The sequence below is a fragment of the Gigantopelta aegis genome, chromosome 7, assembly GCF_016097555.1.
Source record: "Gigantopelta aegis isolate Gae_Host chromosome 7, Gae_host_genome, whole genome shotgun sequence".
Lineage (NCBI taxonomy): Eukaryota > Metazoa > Mollusca > Gastropoda > Neomphalida > Peltospiridae > Gigantopelta > Gigantopelta aegis.
Genome location: NC_054705.1, coordinates 5154128 through 5174665, shown reverse-complemented (window position 1 = coordinate 5174665; position 20538 = coordinate 5154128). Strand labels below are relative to the sequence as shown.

At 34.1% G+C, this 20538-nt stretch overlaps 1 protein-coding gene across 1 annotated transcript; it reads left to right on the top strand.

Annotated features, from left to right (window-relative positions):
• The first annotated feature begins 1573 nt into the window (after positions 1 to 1573).
• Positions 1574 to 16443, top strand: LOC121377103 (sialin-like). Its single transcript, XM_041504979.1, has 4 exons — positions 1574 to 1760; positions 3657 to 3812; positions 8657 to 8742; positions 11660 to 16443. Exons 1-4 carry the CDS (start codon positions 1670 to 1672, stop codon positions 11864 to 11866), a joined length of 540 nt encoding a protein of 179 aa, XP_041360913.1. The 5' UTR covers positions 1574 to 1669; the 3' UTR covers positions 11867 to 16443.
• Positions 16444 to 20538: the final 4095 nt, after the last annotated feature.

Genomic DNA, 20538 nt, shown 5'->3' with positions numbered 1-20538 from the left:
TATGGCGTCAGACATATGGTTAACACTATCATTTGAAGTGTATATCGTGGTTATATGGCGTCAGACATATGGTTAACACTATCATTTGAAGTGTATATCACGGTTATATGGCGTCAGACATATGGTTAACACGATCATTTGAAGTGTATATCACGGTTATATGGCGTCAGACATATGGTTAACACGATCATTTGAAGTGTATATCACGGTTATATGGCGTCAGACATATGGTTAAGACGATCATTTGAAGTGTATATCACGGTTATATGGCGTCAGACATATGGTTACGACTATCTTTTGAAGTGTATATCACGGTTATATGGCGTCAGACATATGGCTAAGAGTATCATTTTAAGTGTATATTATAATATTGTTAAACAGTAATATTTTGATATATGGGCTGGCGGACTAGTAGAAATACTGGCGGGCTGGTACATTTTAGTCTGGAGGGCTAGTGAAATATCTTCCATTTGTGCACCCCTGATATATACACCTACATGAATCCCAATATACATGTAATTTGTGTTATATTTGTTCCTACATGTATGCATGTGAAAATAATTAACAATTTTTAAAGATTTTTAATTCAAATGTATTTACTTTTTATTCAGTGTTAAAAGTTTCATGTTTCCTCCATAATTTCTCTCAAACCACGAGTCCTAGTAGATCAATGAAACATGGTGTATAATTTCTCTCAATCCATGAGTCCTAGTAGATCAATGAAACATGGTTTATAATTTCTCTCAATCCACGAGTCCGTGTAGATCAATGAAACATGGTTTATAATTTCTCTCAAACCACGAGTCCGTGTAGATCAATGAAACATGGTTTATAATTTCACTCAAACCATGAGTCCGAGTCCTAGTAGATCAATGAAACATGGTTTATAATTTCTCTCAAACCACGAGTCCTAGTAGATCAATGAAACATGGTTTATAATTTCTCTCAAACCATGAGTCCTAGTACATCAATGAAACATGGTTTATAATTTCTCTCAAACCACGAGCCCTAGTAGATCAATGAAACATGGTTTATAATTTCTCTCAAACCATGAGTCCTAGTACATCAATGAAACATGGTCTATAATTTCTCTCAAACCATGAGTCCTAGTAGATCAATGAAACATGGTTTATAGTTGCACCTGTGGTTGCCTATCATAGTTCACGTAGAAATAAATTAATTTAACATTTTTAATTAAAATATTTGTTGCATTTAGCTTAACATTAAAGTTTTGTGCTTATAAGTCATAGTTCAATGAATTATGGTTAAATTTGCATGTATAAATATTCATCACAATGCAGTACAATTAAAAAAAAATAATAATATTAAAAAAAGAAAAGAAAAAGTATAGATTAACATCTTATGGAGATTTAATTCCACAGAATTCTTATTTCTCTATTTCTTCTCCCTTAAAATGTATTTTGAGCAACAACAGTGACAAGAAACCTACATGTAGTAATGACATTTGATTTGTGAAAACTGATAATAAGCTAAGAAATAAGATACAAGGTCAGCACCAGTATTTCTGCTTCTTTTTTTTAAACAGTACCCGGTACATGTACATATTTTAGCATTGTTTCGGTTTAATATTTATATTATGTATTTCGATTGTTTTGTTTCGGTGTAGAATGGTTTCTTGTCTGGGTTGCCGTACCTGGTGCTATGGTTTATGCAAGTGTTTTCAAGTTGGTTTGCCGACTTCTTGCGTAAAAATCAATACCTATCAACTCGGAGCACCAGAAAAATTCTCAACACTGCAGGTTGGTTATCGTCTTTGAAATATCTCATTCACTCATGCATCTACATGTTTAGGTATTTTCGTGCTTATATTCAATTAGGGTTCAACCACGCTGTCCTGGGCACACACATCCACTATCTGAGCTGTCTGTCCAGGACTTAATGGTTTAACTTAATGGTTAATTGTCAGTGGTTAATGAGAAAGAAGTCAATGTAGTGGCCCCAGTGGTAAAGTGCTCGCTTGATGTGTGGTCGGGTTTGGGATCGATCCCTATCAGTGGGCTAATTGGGCTATTTCTCACTCCAGCCAGTGCACCACGACTGGTACATCAAAGGATGTGGTATGTGCTATCCTGTCTATGAAATGGTGTATATAAAAGGTCCCTTGCTGCTAATTGAAAAGAGTAGTGCATGAAGTGGCGACAGCGGGTTTCCTCTCTCAATAACTGTGTGGTCCTTAACCATACATGTATGTCCGACGCCATATAACCGTAAATAAAATATGTTGAGTGTGTCGTTAATAAATCATTTCCTTCCTTCCTTCAATATAGTGGCCTTAATGACACCTACCCATTGAGTTATTAAACTCGCTCTGGCTGGGAGTCGGTACCATGCTGCGAACCCAGAACCCACCAGTCTTATGTAGTGGTCTTAATGACACCTGCCCATTGAGTTGTTAAACTCACTCTGACTGGGAGTCGGTACCATGCTGCGAACCCAGAACCCACCAGTCTTATGTAGTGGTCTTACTGACACCTACCCATTGAGTTGTTAAACTCACTCTGGCTGGGAGCCGGTACCATGCTGCGAACCCAGAACCCACCAGTCTTATGTTGTGGTCTTAATGACGCCTACCCATTGAGTTGTTAAACTCACTCTGGCTGGGAGCCGGTACCATGCTGCGAACCCAGAACCCACCAGTCTTATGTTGTGGTCTTAATGACGCCTACCCATTGAGTTGTTAAACTCATTCTGACTGGGAGTCGGTACCGCACTGCGAACCCAGAACCCACCAGTCTTATGTAATAAAACACACATGTAATAATGGTTTGAATTATACCCCTTAAGGGGTATGATTTTTCAGCATTTTATCGGATTTCATTTTTTTTGGTGCAAACATACAGTCATGTATTCTCACAAAGTAGATTAGATTTGATCTGAAATGCTGATGAATGACCTTTATTTAGATGTAGTAAAAAGGTTTCAGCTTTTTTAGAATCATTTCGGCTCATATTTCTTAATGCATATATCACATCCCTGTTGTAGATTATGGCAAATCAACTTTACAATTCCCATTGTTACTACGGTATACTTTATCTTATAACTTACCCATGATATCCTTGTCATAAACCCATGTGATAATTTAGTGTATTAACACATACATGTAATAATGGTTTGCAAATTTGCAAGGTCTCCATAGGTAATAATGTGTTGCTGTCAGTGGGTCATTTGTTTACAAGCCATCAAGACCTGTATACCTGCATGAGCATAATTTTTTTTATAAGATTTAGTTAAAATGTGTGACATATCAAACTACACATGTAATTTGTGCTAACCGTGCTGATGTCATATTACCGATGGAGGCAACTTTATTACTGTTATTAACTAAATATTGAATGAAAATGTTATTTTAGAAGTGTTATAGTATAAATAGAATTTGCTACTCGCGTTTTTTAATCACTCATGATGAATCCTTTACCTGTATATATATTTAACACTAGTATGTTTTTTTATCATTCTCATCACTGTTATTGTACTGTTTAGAAAAAAAAAAGAAAAAATACTTAATCAAAATAAAACATGAACTTGTAGGTCTATTATTTGTTGGTAAGATGTGTTATCAATTTAACTATAAGTATAGTATGTTATTTCTTGTCATCCACAAACTAACTAGATTTCTTTTCCCTCGTTATTTGCAGGTCTTCTTTTACCGACAGTGTTTATTGTGGGCGCTGGCTACACGGGCTGTGATCACACACTTGCGGTTGTTCTGTTAACTCTGGCTGTCGGCAGTGCAGGGATGACTATGCCAGGGTATAGTGTCAACCATCTGGATATTGCACCAAAATTTGCAGGTTTGTCAAAATTCAGAGATCCATTCTGCTGAATGGGTTTTTTTTCTTGTTCCAACCGGTGCACCACAACTGGACAATGGTCGTGGTAAGTGCTTTCCTGTCTGTGGAATAGTGCATATAAAAGATCCCCTGCTGCATTAGGAAAAATGTACCGGGATTTCCCGTGTTTAAGCCCATGTGAAATTAAGCCCATGGGCTTAATAACAGGAAAATTTCCCGTATTTAAGCCATGGGCTTAAATACAGATACAAATTTATAGTCACCTCCCGTAGTCAAAATTACATTTTTTTTGTGTTTTTTTAAATGGAGGACATAAAATGGAAGATTTAAAACAAAGTATTCAGAATTAAGATTTTGGATATATTCTCATTAATAGAAGGCAAAGATAGAGTCGTTGGAGGGGGCGTAATCGTTACTAGTCTATGTTTTGATTATGTCCGCTTGATATTCGATATTTACATTCTTACTAATCCCTTCAACCACAAAAAACCCATATCGGAAACACAGGCACATGTGCCTCCAATTTACTACATGTATTTATTATGTAGTGTATACAGCAATCACGTAACGTTACTGATTAGGCACACCTGTAATCAAAACGGCAAGTAACTGACTGTATTAGCAGTGATACAAACAGTTTTTAAATCGTTCTATATAAGTAATAGCAATAATTTATAAATCTGAAAACAAATGCATATATAAAAAAGCAGACGTAATTTTTGTCAACACCTCTCCGGAAACACAATTTACTTTATTTAGGCCTAATACGTTATATATTGGTTACTGCACATTAATTTTGTCTTAAGGTATCAGACTGCAGATTCTCGCATCATCATTTTTTCTTCATACACAATAAATATAGCAGATCTTACCATAATTGATATGTTGTATTTCACAAAAGGTACTCCCCCCCCCCCCCCCCCGCCACATACACACATTCATATTTCTAAACTTACATTTTATATTTTACCTACAATTTTGCGAATAAAAACATACCGACATATAAACGGTATATTCTATTTTGACAGGGGTGAAGGGTATATATTGTTTATTATCCTACATATAAAAAGTCAAATATACCAAAACAAAACAAAGTAAAACAAAAACAAAATAAAAACAAAAATAATTATTTGCAACAACCTTATGAGCTCGCTTGATGCACGGTAGGTCTAGGATTGATCCCCGTCGGTGGGCCCATTGGGCTATTTCTCGTTCCAGCCAGTGCACCATGATATCAAAGGCTGTGGTATATGCTAGCTATCCTGTCTGTTGGATGGTGCATATAAATGATCCCTTGCTGCTAATAGAAAAGAGTAGACCATGAAGTGGTCCTTAACCATATGTCTGACACCATATAACCGTTCATAAATAAAATGTGTTGAGTGCATCGTTCAATAAAACATTTCCTTTTTTCCTTGTAACAACCTTATGACAGTAGTGCTATCACATGTCCTTCACCTTACGAATTTACTTTTATAATTACTTCCCTTTTCTAATGCCTACAATAATAGTACATCATTCTGTGACATGTCCTATTTAAAAGTACCATAAACATTAGAAATTAGAAACACCAAGTGTCAACTGGCAGGAATTGAACCTACTGCACCGATTCGTATGGCATTTGATATATACTATCTAGATTACACAGGCCTACAAATATTTTGGCTCATATTTTAACTCTGAAATTTAAAACTAATTCAACTTCTCTAGTTCACAATATTCATCGTACGTGCAATTCTGGTCTTGTTTTTCACCATCATTATCCAAATTGTGCAGATCGAACGAAATTCCATGTTCAATTTCAATATTTATTTTTTGTTAACTGCAACGAAGGAATCATGGGTCCTGATTTAGTTCAGTCGGTAGAGTGCTTGCTTCAGGTGCTTCGGTCGAAGGATCGAACCACCTCGGTGGAATTACTCTGTGATACATTTTTTCCCATGCCAACTGTAGCAAAGGCCGTTATATGTATTACCCTGCCTGTGGAATAATGCATATAAAAGGACCCTTGTTGTTAATAGAAATAAGCGTAGCTCATGGCGTTGTGACAGTGAGTTTCTACTTCTCTCATTATTTGTGTGGTTGTTAACCATATGTCTGATGCCATATAACCGTAGATTGACATGTGTTGAGTCCTATCTTTTCCATGGAAGCTAAGTTTACGAGGGGACCGAATCCAAATATCGAATATCAAGTTACAGGTTATCAAGAATACCAATGGTTACCACTGTGTTTCAGGTCGATCTTCATATCGCAAACGCTGAGTTTCACTCAATAATTAGCGCTGTTCGAGGATTTCACATATATAGAACACACTGGACACCCAAGATCGGTGAAGTGTTGCTAACAGAAATTGATACATTGAACCCTTACGATTCATATGCTGTTGCTGTCAAACAAGACTATAGTCCACAATAGCAAAGCAGAGTTAGTAATTTTTTCTTCGAAGAGGCGGTGCATTACAAATTAAAGTTGTTGACAGTTGCCTAAAATATTAGGCTATAACAATTTCTGAGTTTAACAAACTTCTTGATAGTTTCATCATGTCACTGTTTTCACATACCCACGTAATTTGAAACCGAATTATTTGTTTTATATATTTATATTAAAAGTGTATGTAAACACTGTTTAAAACAGTTCCCATTATATGTGTATCAGTGTACAGTGTACACACATTCTTTGACACCCAATAGCTATGACATTTTGTTATATTAACATTTGAAGTTTATTTGATTTTACAAAGTTCTTTTTTCAAAATTGTGGGAAAAAAGACTATTAACAAAGTCTGCTGTATTAATAAATACTATTTACAATTTCCTAATAGTTAGCCCTGTTTCTTCAGTGAGTTATAGTGTGTAAAAATAGCAGTTTCCTAATTTAAGCCCTTGGCCTAATTATGGATAAAAAGTTACCATCTTGAAAGTGGCATTTTCCGTATTTAAGCCCGGGGCTTAAATACGGAAAATCCTGGTAGCGGGTTTCCTAATGATGACTACGAGTCATATAATTACCAAATGTTTGACATCCAATAGCTGATGATTAATTAATCAGTGTGCTCCAGTGGTGTCATTAAACAAAACAAACTTTGTATGCACTGTCTATGGGTGCAACTTCAATTCAATTCAATTCTTTATTGTATGTAAAGCCATATATATAAGCCCATATATACAAAATCTCATATATTTACATTTTGTTGTCAGTTGTACAAACGATTTTCCAGTTGTTTGGGTAACAAAACAAAACAGAAACATTTATTACTGCATATTACATTTCCAAAAATATTTTAAAAAATAGATATTTATACAAGCCCATGGTCCGCTTAACCATTCTTTGAACATATATTCCACAATATATTTTTCTTCCACCCATTCCATGACGTCTTGCATAGGAGATGATATCATTGCATTTAAAATGGGGAGTATATATCTTCGGTGGTAATATATGACGTCTTATGTTGGTTATAGTTTTAAATCAATATTTTTTCTATTAAAACCTTCATTATAAAAGCTGTCTTGTTAATTTGTAGTGTCAAATTATATTTAACACATGAAACAGACACAATAAATATGATAATGTAGTTTATTTATGATAAAACGGTCAAACAAAGAAGTTATTTGTTCAGCCATCTACATCTATGTTTGTTTGTGTAAAATAATGGTTTATTTATCAAATGAATAGGAGAAAACGACTTCATATGCAAGCCTTGTCCCGAGTCAAAATTTCCAGCACTTCGTATGTATTTTTTCTAACCCACATGACCACATCTGATGGAATCAGTGATAGAAATCGGCAGAATTTTTCACTAGTCCACCGGATAAGTACATCTACAGGTACAAATGTTGTCCATCAATATTTTTACTTGTCCAAATAAGTTGTTAGTTTTATTCAAGAGCAAGGACAATGTTTTGGATTGCTCAAAATAAAACAGCATTATAAGCTTTTACTTTCCACTGAACACCCACTAAGGTACATTTTGCTTGTCCCAGCAGATTATCACTTGTCAGGGCAAACGGACAATTAAGTGCTTATTTCGAACACTGTCTATTAATCTTGGTCTGTATGATGATTTTTAGACTCCAGGAAAATGAATGTGTAAACACAAACACAGAACATTTTTGTAGTTTTAGTTCACTTGTTTGTACGTTAGACGAATTTCTATGACCAGCTGATGAACTAAACAGCTAACATTTTGTGACGATGTATACATAATACAAAATGGTTTTTAAAAATTCTGGTATAAAATTTGAAAAACAATAACAGAAAGAAAACAAAGAAACGAATGTTTTATTTAATGTCACACTCAACACATTTTATTTACAGTTATATGGCATGAAACATATGGTTAAGGACCACACAGATAACGAGAGATGAAACCTGCTGTTGCCACTTCATGGGCTACTCTTTTCGATTAGCAGCAAGGGATCTTTATATGCACCATACCCACAGACAGGGTAGTACATACCACAGCCTTTGATATGGGCCCACCGACGGGGATCGATCCCAGACTGACCGCACATCAAGCGAGCGCTGTACCACTGGGCTATATCCCATCCCCGAACAATAACAGATATTTGGTATTAATTCCAAAATGATGAATACTGCTCAACAATTTCGGATGTTTCTGAAAATTCCAGATAGTTTGTCTCCTTGGTTCACAGAAAACATTTAAATCATCACAATTCTTGTTTTTGTTTCTTTTTGCTTTTTTTTTTTTTTTTAATCTGTTTCTTTAAGTAGACAATTTACAGTAGGTTTGTGTTTCTTTGCTGCTTTTTTTTAAGTGGATATTTTATTTTCGAACTGGCTTATATATGTCATAATTATTCGGCTTCCTTTTATTTCAGGGGTTCTTTTAGGAATCACCAATAGCTTGGCAACTATTCCTGGATTCTTAGCACCCATTGTTGTGGGAGTCCTTACCAACCATAATGTAAGTTTGATGGCAACACACCGCCATTTGTCATGTCATTACTTGTTATGGCAGTTTAATAATTATAGTCTGATTTTGGAAATAGTTCCTCATTAAAATAATTGAACAAAATTCTTTTGAAATCTTCATTTTATGATTATAGGTACATTGTAGGTTGCTCTGTAGTAGTATATAATCCTTTGGTTAGAAGTTACACATGTACTTGTTATTTTGTGGGGTTTTTTACTAACTGATAACAACTTTGTAACTTGTGTAACAGCAAAATGATGTGGTGCTCCAATCTAATTAAAATTAGCTCCACTAGTACATGTGGATCTAACACCAGCCAGTTGGAGCTCATATCCACCAATCAAAACCTTACTTGCAGAATCATGCCAGTGATTTAAAAATAATTTGAAAACATTCCGAATTATCCTGAGGGTATACGTCAAATGCCGTAAAACATGTTTTTTTTTTATAAAATAAATAATTTGTAATGTAAAACTGAAGACTGATTTAGTTAGTTTTTTTTTATAAATAAATCATGTTTAGTGTAAAATTGAAGACTGATAACCCACCCCGTACGTATTGGTATGGTTCGCTGTACTGCGGCCACTAAAATAGACTCGCCCGATATTTTTAGAATTTGTATGCTCCCAAATAACGTTATAAAAGGCGAAGTGTGATTGGTCAATATTTAAATTATTATTTACAGACGAAATGTTACCTGGACATTGGGGACTACGCAGTGTTGTTAGTTTTAAATCACTGGCAGGATTCTGCAAGTAAGGTTTTGATTGGTGGACATGAGCTCCAACTGGCTGGTGTTAGATCCACATGTAATAGTGGAGCTAATTTTAATTAGATTGGTGGTGCTCTGTCATATGGGTGACTAACTGAACATCATTGTGCTAAATCTGTTGGGTTTTTTCCAAGGTACATGTGTATATGTAGTTATCAGTGGTGAGCACTCCCTAACCCTAGTGGGGGGGGGGGGGGGGGGCATAGCCCAGTGGTACAGCACTCGCCTGATGCACCATCGATCTAGGATCGATTCCCATCGGTGGGCCCATTGGTCTGTTTCTCATTCCAGCCAGTGCTCCACAACTGGTGTAACAAAGGTCATGGTATGTACTATCCTGTCTGTGGAATGGTGCATATAAAATATCCCTTGCTTGTAACTGAAAAGAGTAGCCCATGAAGTAGCGACAGCTGGATTCCTCTCTCAATATCTGTGTAGTCCTTAACCATATGTCCAATGCAATATAACTGTAAATAAAATGTGTTGAGTGCAATCTAATTAAAATTAGCTCCACTATTACATGTGGATCTAACAACAGCCAGTTGGAGCTCATGTCCACCAATCAAAACCTTACTTGCAGAATCATGCCAGTGATTTGAAAATAATTTGAAAACATTCCGAATTATCCTGAGGGTATACGACATGTTTCGTGTGAATTACGAATGCCTTAATTAGATTGTGTTGAGTATGTTGTTAAATAAAGCATTTATTTCCTTCTTCCCTAAAACTAGTAGTCACATACAGGCCTCGAGATCTTGATGTTGTTGTATTTGTCACAGAATATACTCTTGACATATAAATTGTATTAAATGATATTGAATTGCATGGAGTAATTAATGGTGGCCAGCAACTTGATGTTGTTGTATTTGTCACAGAATATACTCTTGACATATAAATTGTATTAAATGATATTGAAATGCATGGAGTAATTAATGGTGGCCAGCAACTTGATGTTGTTGTATTTGTCACAGAATATACTCTTGACATATAAATTGTATTAAATGATATTGAATTGCATGGAGTAATTAATGGTGGCCAGCAACTTGATGTTGTTGTATTTGTCACAGAATATACTCTTGACATATAAATTGTATTAAATGATATTGAATTGCATGGAGTAATTAATGGTGGTGAGCAACCTGAACCTTTTTTGTTTTTAAATTTATTTATTTTTAAATAGTGAATCAAACAATATTTAAAGTATCATAATACTATCTTTTTTTTAATTAAAAAATATTTCTTGAAAACAATCATATAAAAAAGCTTCTTTTTTTCTCCTTCACAGTTGCCATGGTAACAATACTAGCAACACAAATGTGGCAGGAAATTACTATGAAGGGACACAAATGTGTCTTTTAACAAAAAGGGTGTTACAGCTGTTGTTTAATTTAATTTCACACCTTTAATTATGTTTTCAAAAAATATACAGTGTTCGGTTTAAATTATATTTATTTCTGCAAGAACATAATAAAGCAGTTAGGGATTCGCCAACAGTCAGATGCCTGCGTGTATTTAGGCGTCTTCATAAATTTGCTGTATTTATAGTTGACAGCCATTGGAATATTTCTCATTCCAGGCATTGCACCACAACTGGTATATTGAGGCTGTGTTATCTGTGGTAGGGGCATATAAACAAATTCCATGCTAATAATTGAAAAATGTACTGGGTTTCCTCTCTAAGCGAGACTATTTCAAAATTACCAAATGTTTGACATCCAGTAGCCGATGATGAAGGAAAGAAATGTATTATTTAATGATGCACTCAACACATTTCATTTTCGGTTATATGGCGTCGGACATATGGATACGGTCCACACAGATATTGAGGGAAAGAAAGAAAGAAGTGTTTTATTTAACGACGCTCTCAACACATTTTATTTACGGTTATATGGCGTCAGACGTATGGTTAAGGACCACACAGCTATTGAGGGAGGAAACCCGCTGTCACCACTTCATGAGCTACTCTTTTCGATTAACAGCAAGGGATCTTTTATATGCACCATCCCATAGACAGGATAGCACATTTCACGGCCTTTGATGTACCAGTCGTGGTGACAGGTAGCCGAATGATGAATCAATCAATTTGCTCTAGTGGTGTCGTTAAACAAAACAAACTTTAACATTTATATTTGACAGGAAACAAGTGAGCAATGGCGGATCATCTTTTTCATGACTGCTGGAATCCTTGTGACCGGGGCGGTCTTCTTCGCTGTTCTCGCTCAGGGCGATGAGATGTCGTGGGCTCGAAAAAATGCCGAGTCAGGGAAGTGGACACAGATAATTCCTGAACCAGGCAACATTCAAGGAGCAGATTACTCACCTGTACACGGAAAAGAACAATAGGAATGATACATTCCTGTCGAGAAGAACCAGGGAGCAATATCTGGGTCATAATATACCCCTCCCCTGCCTTAGTCACATAAGCTGGAAAATTCTGGTGGTGTGCCCAATACGGTCATGCTTTAACCTTAAGTGTATGTAAACTCATACCAAAAGCATGACAGAACAATTGAACAGTTAATTTGCACTGTGTGAGCAGGAAATTTTGCCAAATGATGTATTAAAACTTAAAAAATTGTACAAATCCAAATATTTACTGACAAAATATCATTATTACATGAAATTATTTTACCATATTACAATAAAATTTGCCAAATGCTTTTTTAATTTGACATTTTAGAATTTGTTAAGAAGACTAGTTTTAATATGGTGTGACCCATTTTGTAATTCTTTTTAATGTGACAAATTTTTATCTGAAATGATTTTGTTTAAACAGTATTTATTTTTGTTTATATTGAGATTGGTTATTAGGTGTAACCTATTGGTGGGGGTTTTTCAGTAAATGGCCCAAATCATGATTCAATATGTTGTGCTATCCTACAATGAAATATTTTGGTCAAACACATCACTGTTTGGTTTGTGTTTGTGCTTAACTGTGTAGAGTATTTCAGATCTTTCATTTCAATCGAAATTACACAATGTGTCAATTGGTTCGGCAAATAAGGGTAATTATTATTGGTGTGGCAATTAAGGGTAATTATTATTGGTGCGGCAATTAAGGGTAATTATTATTGGTGTGGCAAATAAGGGTAATTATTATTGGTGCGGCAATTAAGGGTAATTATTATTGGTTCGGGAAATAAGGGTAATTATTTTTGGTGCGGCAATTAAGGGTAATTATTATTGGTGCGGGAAATAAGGGTAATTATTATTGGTGAGGCAAATAAGGGTAATTATTATTGGTGCGGGAAATAAGGGTAATTATTATTGGTGAGGCAATTAAGGGTAATTATTGTTGGTGAGGCAATTAAGGGTAATTATTGTTGGTGAGGCAATTAAGGGTAATTATTGTTGGTGAGGCAAATAAGGGTAATTATTATTGGTGCGGCAATTAAGGGTAATTATTATTGGTTCGGCAAATAAGGGTAATTATTGTTGGTGAAGCAAATACGGGTAATTATTGTTGGTGAAGCAAATAAGGGTAATTATTGTTGGTGAAGTAAATAAGGGTAATTATTGTTGGTGCGGCAAATAAGGGTAATTATTATTGGTGCGGCAATTAAGGGTAATTATTATTGGTGCGGGAAATAAGGGTAATTATTATTGGTGAGGCAATTAAGGGTAATTATTGTTGGTGAGGCAAATAAGGGTAATTATTATTGGTGCGGCAATTAAGGGTAATTATTATTGGTTCGGCAAATAAGGGTAATTATTATTGGTTCGGCAAATAAGGGTAATTATTGTTGGTGCGGCAAATAAGGGTAATTATTATTGGTGAGGCAAATAAGGGTAATTATTATTGGTGCGGCAAATAAGGGTAATTATTATTGGTGCGGCAAATAAGGGTAATTATTATTGGTGAGGCAAATAAGGGTAATTATTATTGGTGCGGCAAATAAGGGTAATTATTATTGGTGAGGCAAATAAGGGTAATTATTGTTGGTGAGGCAAATAAGGGTAATTATTATTGTTAAACATTTCCATTTGAATTCTCACTGAAAGCATCCCTTTGTTATAAAAATGTATTGAACGTGTTTTATGTTAAAATGACTGGTTTGCCGACAATTCATTTCTCACTTTTGTAAAGATTGGATGTAAGTTCAAAAGTTACTGCAATTTATATAAATGTACTATATTGTTATGCTTTTTCAAATCTTGTTTATATCTCACGTTATTTGGATATTAAGTCTTGAAAAAGGGGGGAATTTTGTTTTAAAAAATCATGATACATTGAATTTTCTCACAAATAATGAGTATTTGTCATTGAGGACTAAAAAGTGTAATCTTTTTAAATGTTAGTAAAACTTAAGAAAATTAAGACAACACACAAAATATGTATTGTCCATAACCATATAATAATGTTTTACTAGATCACAATAATTCTATATCCATTTGTGGTTTACAATTCTTTGAAACTTTGAAAAGTAATAAAATGTGAAGTGTGTAAAGGATTTGAAAATAATACACACTGAATATGGAATTGTAGTGTCTGTAAATGTAGTTTCCGGAAATTTTCACAAACCATAAATTTACATACTTTATTCAAAAAGCATCATTATAAATTTACATACTTTATTCAAAAGCACTGTTATAAATTTACATACTTTATTCAAAAAGCATCATTATAAATTTACATACTTTATTCAAAAGCATTGTTATAAATTTACATACTTTATTCAAAAAGCATCATTATAAATTTACATACAACTTGTTAAAATAAGGCTACAACATGATCAAATAAGAACACTCACAAATAATCTTGATGTATTTGTTATTTTCATCAATCATTCACATCAGAAAATAACAGCAGAACATTCCTCATGCCGAAAATAATTCTGAATTTTATCAAGTGCATGTATTTACCTAATGTTAGTTTCTTAGACAGTTGAGTTCACAATGAGACTGACATAACACTGAAGATATAATCCTACTAATAACACACTACTAGCTAGGGGTGCTTTACATGCAGCATGTTTATCTGTAATGTCCGTAACCAAACAGTTAATTTAGCAACTCTCTGGTAAAGTTCATAATGAGACTGATCTAACACTGAATATAGAATCCTACTAAGAACACACTACTAGCTAGGGGTGCTTTACATGCAGCATGTTTATCTGTAATGTCCGTAACCAAACAGTTAATTTAGAAACTCTCTGGTAAAGTTCATAATGAGACTGATCTAACACTGAATATAGAATCCTACTAAGAACACACTACTAGCTAGGGGTGCTTTACAAACAGCTATAAATATAAAACTGTGTGGTATAATCTATTCGTCTACAAATAGTGATCACAGGTGAGTGGTAATACCAGCAAGGCATATAGACATGAAATTATTTTTTTAATGAAATGTTGTTACATTTTACCATTTATGACGGGGTTTTTTTTAGGGTTTAAGCTGAAATTTGAAAGTTTGTTTAATGTTACGTCTTGTCTAAAATTAGCTTTTTACAAAAATGTCATATATATATATATATATATATTAAACAAATTAAGTTACATTTAAACAGTTGACAAGTAGCAAGGCTAATATTTTGAAAATATATTTGTTCAGATTTACAGCTGCTGAAATGGAAATCATCATTTTAAAATTGTATTTTATTTTTAAATATAGCACATGTTGTTTATTTTATTTTAAAGACCCTTTTTAGTTACATGTATTTTCAAAGTGTGAATGATTGTTTTAAGTTTTATATATATATATATTTTTTTTTTTTTCCCCCAGGGGGTAGGGTTTTTTAATTGGTGTTAGCAAAGTTACCATTTATTTTATGACTGTTTTATGAATATTTTAAACTTAAAGATGCACATTATTACTTTTTGACAGTACATGCATTTATGTTTACATGTTGTATGTGCATCATGTTGTATGCACATCATGTTGTATGCGCATCATGTTCTATGTGCATCATGTTGTATGCGCATCATGTTCTATGTGCATCATGTTCTATGTGCATCATGTTGTATGCACATCATTCTGTATGTGCATCATGTTGTATGTACATCATGTTCTATGCACATCATGTATGCACATCATGTTCTGTGTATCATGTTGTATGTGCATCATGTTATATGCACATCATGTTGTATTGACATCATGTTCTATGCACATCATGTTCTATGCACATGTTGTATGCACATCATGTTCTATGTGCATCATGTTGTATCATGTTCTATGTGCATCATGTTGTATGCACATCATGTTCTATGTGCATCATGTTGTATCATGTTCTATGTGCATCATGTTGTATGTGCATCATGTTGTATGCACATCATGTTGTATGTACATCATGGTTTTATATCTAGCAAGTACTCAGGGTTCTTTTGTGTTGTTGTTGCCCATAATGTCATCTTACTCACACCACTACTTCATGTTGTTTTCCTATATTGGTCAAGTTCCAACATTTGTATATAGGCCAGGTGTAAAATAACACAGTATAATGTACATGTACCTTTAAAGTAGCACAAACAAATTATGTGATTCAGTTTTAATAGTTGGAACTGGTTATGGTTTTAAGTCATCTCGGCACAATGGGAAGTTTATTTTATCTCTTATATCTTATTACTGATACACTAAAGCAAACATGTTTTATTAACATTAGTTAAATCTTAGGTGAAATGAATACTGTGTTCATGCGTCATACATCCTGGCTAATAAATACCATAATTATATCAGTTGGAGAAAGTGCAATACGATTGTAGTGTCCATAACCTCAGAGTGAAAAAGAAACAGACTAATGTCATGACCATGTATTTAGAATTACAATGTTTATTGATACATTTTCTAACAGAAATGATGTATACACAATTTTCTGGATACAGCATTCCAAAATAATAAATTATGGTGAAGATGTTTAAATTTTATTAAGGATTATTATACATTTGTTTGTTGGAATATATTAAAATAAGTTGATAAACAATGAATTAGTTTTGTTTCTGTTTTATTTTGTTTTATTTATGTATGTTAAAGTTAAGTTTGTTTTGTTTAATTAGGGTACATTGATTTATTAATTATCAGAACAGAACAGAACTTACTCTCATGGCCACCATTCAGTAACATGAGAGGAACATATATAACAAATACAAATAGTGAAGTCGACTTCAAAAGGAAAGTACACACATACTGGTATAAACTGTATATAAGTGATATGAGCACAAGGAGGCACATAATGTTTTTGGTAAAGGGACATTCCTGAGTTTGCTGCAATTTTGAAGATGTTATCGACTAACAGAGATTTTTTAACGATTGTAATTACATATTTTTCTGCACAATATATTAGTGGCTGTATATTAAACATGTTTCTGATCATTCTAATATTTGTACTAGGTTAAATTTCATTTTATTTCCTGGAAATTATTTAAGACAAAATCCAGTTTGGGCTTCTTACAAATATTAAAACGACCAGAAACACATTAAATATACAGATAATGATATTCTAAACAAGAAAACATATTTAATATGTAAGTTTAAGCGTAGAAATATTATATTAGTCGGAAACATCTTACAATGCAGCAAACTCAGGAATGTCCCTTTAATAGTGGATATACATTTTCACACTTGTTTATTTACAAGAGTTGCTGAAATAGTGTTATCTTTCGCATGTTCACGTAGTATATATTTACATCACGTATGTTGCATAGGTAGGAACCATTCAACCATTACGTAACACTATTTTAAAAATAGCAAAATTAGAACGCCACACCTGTAACACACCTAACCCTAGATCATACACACCCGATTAATGCGTAACGCTTGGATACACAGCCTTTGAAAATATGCAAGTAGATCGTATCTGGATGACATGGGCATTATAGCTCTGTATTTGTACAATGGGACCCTGTTGTACCTGTAAATAGTGTTACTCAGTACTGCGTGGTTACATTAAATTTAGCACCGATCACTTCTCTGGCTCTTGCATTTGCACAGCCAGTATAAATTATACTCTTAAAAAAACAAGTAGGAGAACCTGAAATATTAATGTTAATATCAACTATTAGACCGAACATACGTTTTGACCACAAACATCCTAGTGAAAAACGTTCAGGTCTGTTTATCAACGCACTGAAACACATTCCATAGTTTACACGTGCATCACGCAGTTGCCCCGTACACGTGCGTGCAGTTTCATTCTCGAATTTGATAATTTCCAGGAATGTCGATTAATCACTGTGGAACATTATTTCTGTAAATGTTTTTCATTCTGTTGATCATACAATTGTTATTGTTTTGTTTTTCGTAATTTGTATTGTTTGAATTTGCTGCTACTGATAAAAAATTTAAACTTTCAAATTTCACTTCTGACCCCAATCGTCCTTCAAGATCTTTGGTGGTCATAAAACCTACTGTAATACTGAACTACCGGTTGTAATGTTTGCCCAATTAATTCACTATTATCATATAACCATTCCCCACAGCTAATATACCTTACAATTTTGGCAATTGTAAATTATTATTAGAGTTCCCCTACTTTTTTGGAGAGTATGATATACTTTGTATCGTTCAGTCACTATTTATATTGACAAGATATGATAGTTGAGTGAATTTCTATATTTTTGGTAATTTACCAAAAATAGGGGGTTGGCGGGACGCAGCCCAGTGTTAAAAGTTCCAGCTTGATGCGCTTTTGGTCTAAGACCGATCCCCGTCGGTGGGCCCATTGGGTTATTTCTCATTCCAGTTAGTATATCAAAGGCCGTGGTATGTACTATCCTGTCTCTGGGATGGTGCATATGAAAGATCATTTGTTACTAATAGAAAGATATAGCAGGATTCCTCGCTAATTACAAAATGTGTCGGAATTACAAAATGTTTGACATCCAAAAGCCGATTATTAATAAATCACTGGTCTCAAGTGGTGTCGTAAAGCAAATAAACTAGACCTTTTTTTCAAAGGAATTAATGTATTGTGTGTGTGTGTGTGTGTATGTGTGTATATATATATATATATATATATATATATATATATATATATATATATATATATATATAGACAGACAGACAGACAGACAGACAGACAGACAGACAGACAGACAGACAGACACACACACACATACATACATACACACACGTGCTCGGCTGTAATGAAATAATACTATCGTCAGAATAGGTGTGCCTGTTATACAGGTTTTACAACCACTAGATGTACGTTCGAAAGTCATTTTGAAATGTCGTTTAGAATTTCTATCAACCATGACCTAAACCAAATGGAGATTAAAAGCAAGTAAAATAGATAGCATAGTAGAAGGCGTATTTTCTATTTCACTGCTGCACACATTAAACGAATGCACGGAAGCGTAACGAAGAACGTAATGGTGTACTGGTTTGAATGGGACACATTTCGTGTTTATAATCTTTGCGAATTACAACATATTCATGTATTTTAGGCTGACAAAGGAGAAATCAAATCATAATTTTGTTTAGCTATTTAACAGCGTCCAGGTGCGGATCAAGAGAGAACACCCCGGCATACCCCCCCCCCCCAAAACCCCCCCAAAAAACAACAACAACAAAAAACAAAACAACAACAAAAAACCCTCCACAAAAAACAACAGCAGAAAACAAACAATTGAACAAAAACAAACAAACAAAAACAAAATTTTAATCATGCAATATACAAATAAGAATACCATCCCCCCTTCGCCCCCCCCCCCAAAATAAATAAATCGCGTAAACATACCCGATCCCCCAAACCCCCCACATAAGCATACCCAATCCTCCCGAACAAAACAAAACAACAACAGCCACACACAACGAACAAAACTAAGGAAAATAAGATAAGCATACCCACCTACAATCAACGAAGAAATCAACAACAGACAACAGCAAACAAGAACAAACAAAAAATCAACAAGAAACAAAAACAACAAAATAACTTGGTTGAACAATGATGTATATTATGACGAAAAACGATTAGTAATTGATTGTTCTACTACTGCTTCATACTCTGGTGTAACAGTTAAACATTTAACTTAAAAAAAAAACCCTCCTGTTACTAATAATAACAAGTTGTGCATCAATTAAATCTTGAGTTTTCTTTTATTTAAGAACATTTATTACATACCCATTTAATTTTATTGCAGTAATAAAGACAATTCTGACCATGCAATATATATATATATATATATATATATATATATATATATATATATATATACATAAAATACAATCAACTTTCCAGACGAAGTAAATTGTGTTATTTAATCAAACGTTTGTTAATCATAATATAAAAAGGTAGTATGTAATAAATAAATATCTATTTCTGTCTATATGTTTATGTATCTGTCTGTGTATCTATGTATCTATCTATCTATTTATCTATCTATCTATTTATCCGTCCGTCCGTCCGTCCGTCCGTCCGTCCGTCCGTCCGTCCGTCCATCCATCCATCCATCCATCTATATATCGATCTATATGTCTATCTATCTATCTATCTATCTATCTATCTATCTGTATGTCTGTCAATATGTCTGTCTCTCTGTCTGTCTGTCTGTCTATCTATCTATCTATCTATTATCCACATGTTCAACATAACCGAGTTAATAAAAACCATAAGAAGCACGCATGTAATAAGTGTAGTGTCGTAATGTTGGGAATTGATGTTATGATCGACGTTCTTTGGTGGAAACATTTTGAGACGGTCATTGAGTCGGCCATTGTTATTCATTAACCCCCTTCCCCAAGAAAAAAACAATAATAATATGGATAATAAAAAATATTATTACACTCGCATGTGATTCGTATAACGCTCGCTCTCGCTCGGGCAATACAAAAATTCTGACACTCGTTTTGTAAAATGCGCACGACACACAAGCTCATAATAATCTCTCTCTGTCTGTCTGTCTGTTTGTCAGTCTATCTCAGTCCCTGCCTCTGTGTCTGTCCATCTCTCTGTCTGTCTGTCTGTCTGTCTGTCTGTCTCTCTCTCTCTCTCTCTCTCTCTCTCTCTCTCTCTCTCTCTCTCTCTCTATATATATATATATATATATATATATCCATACATCTACATACATACATA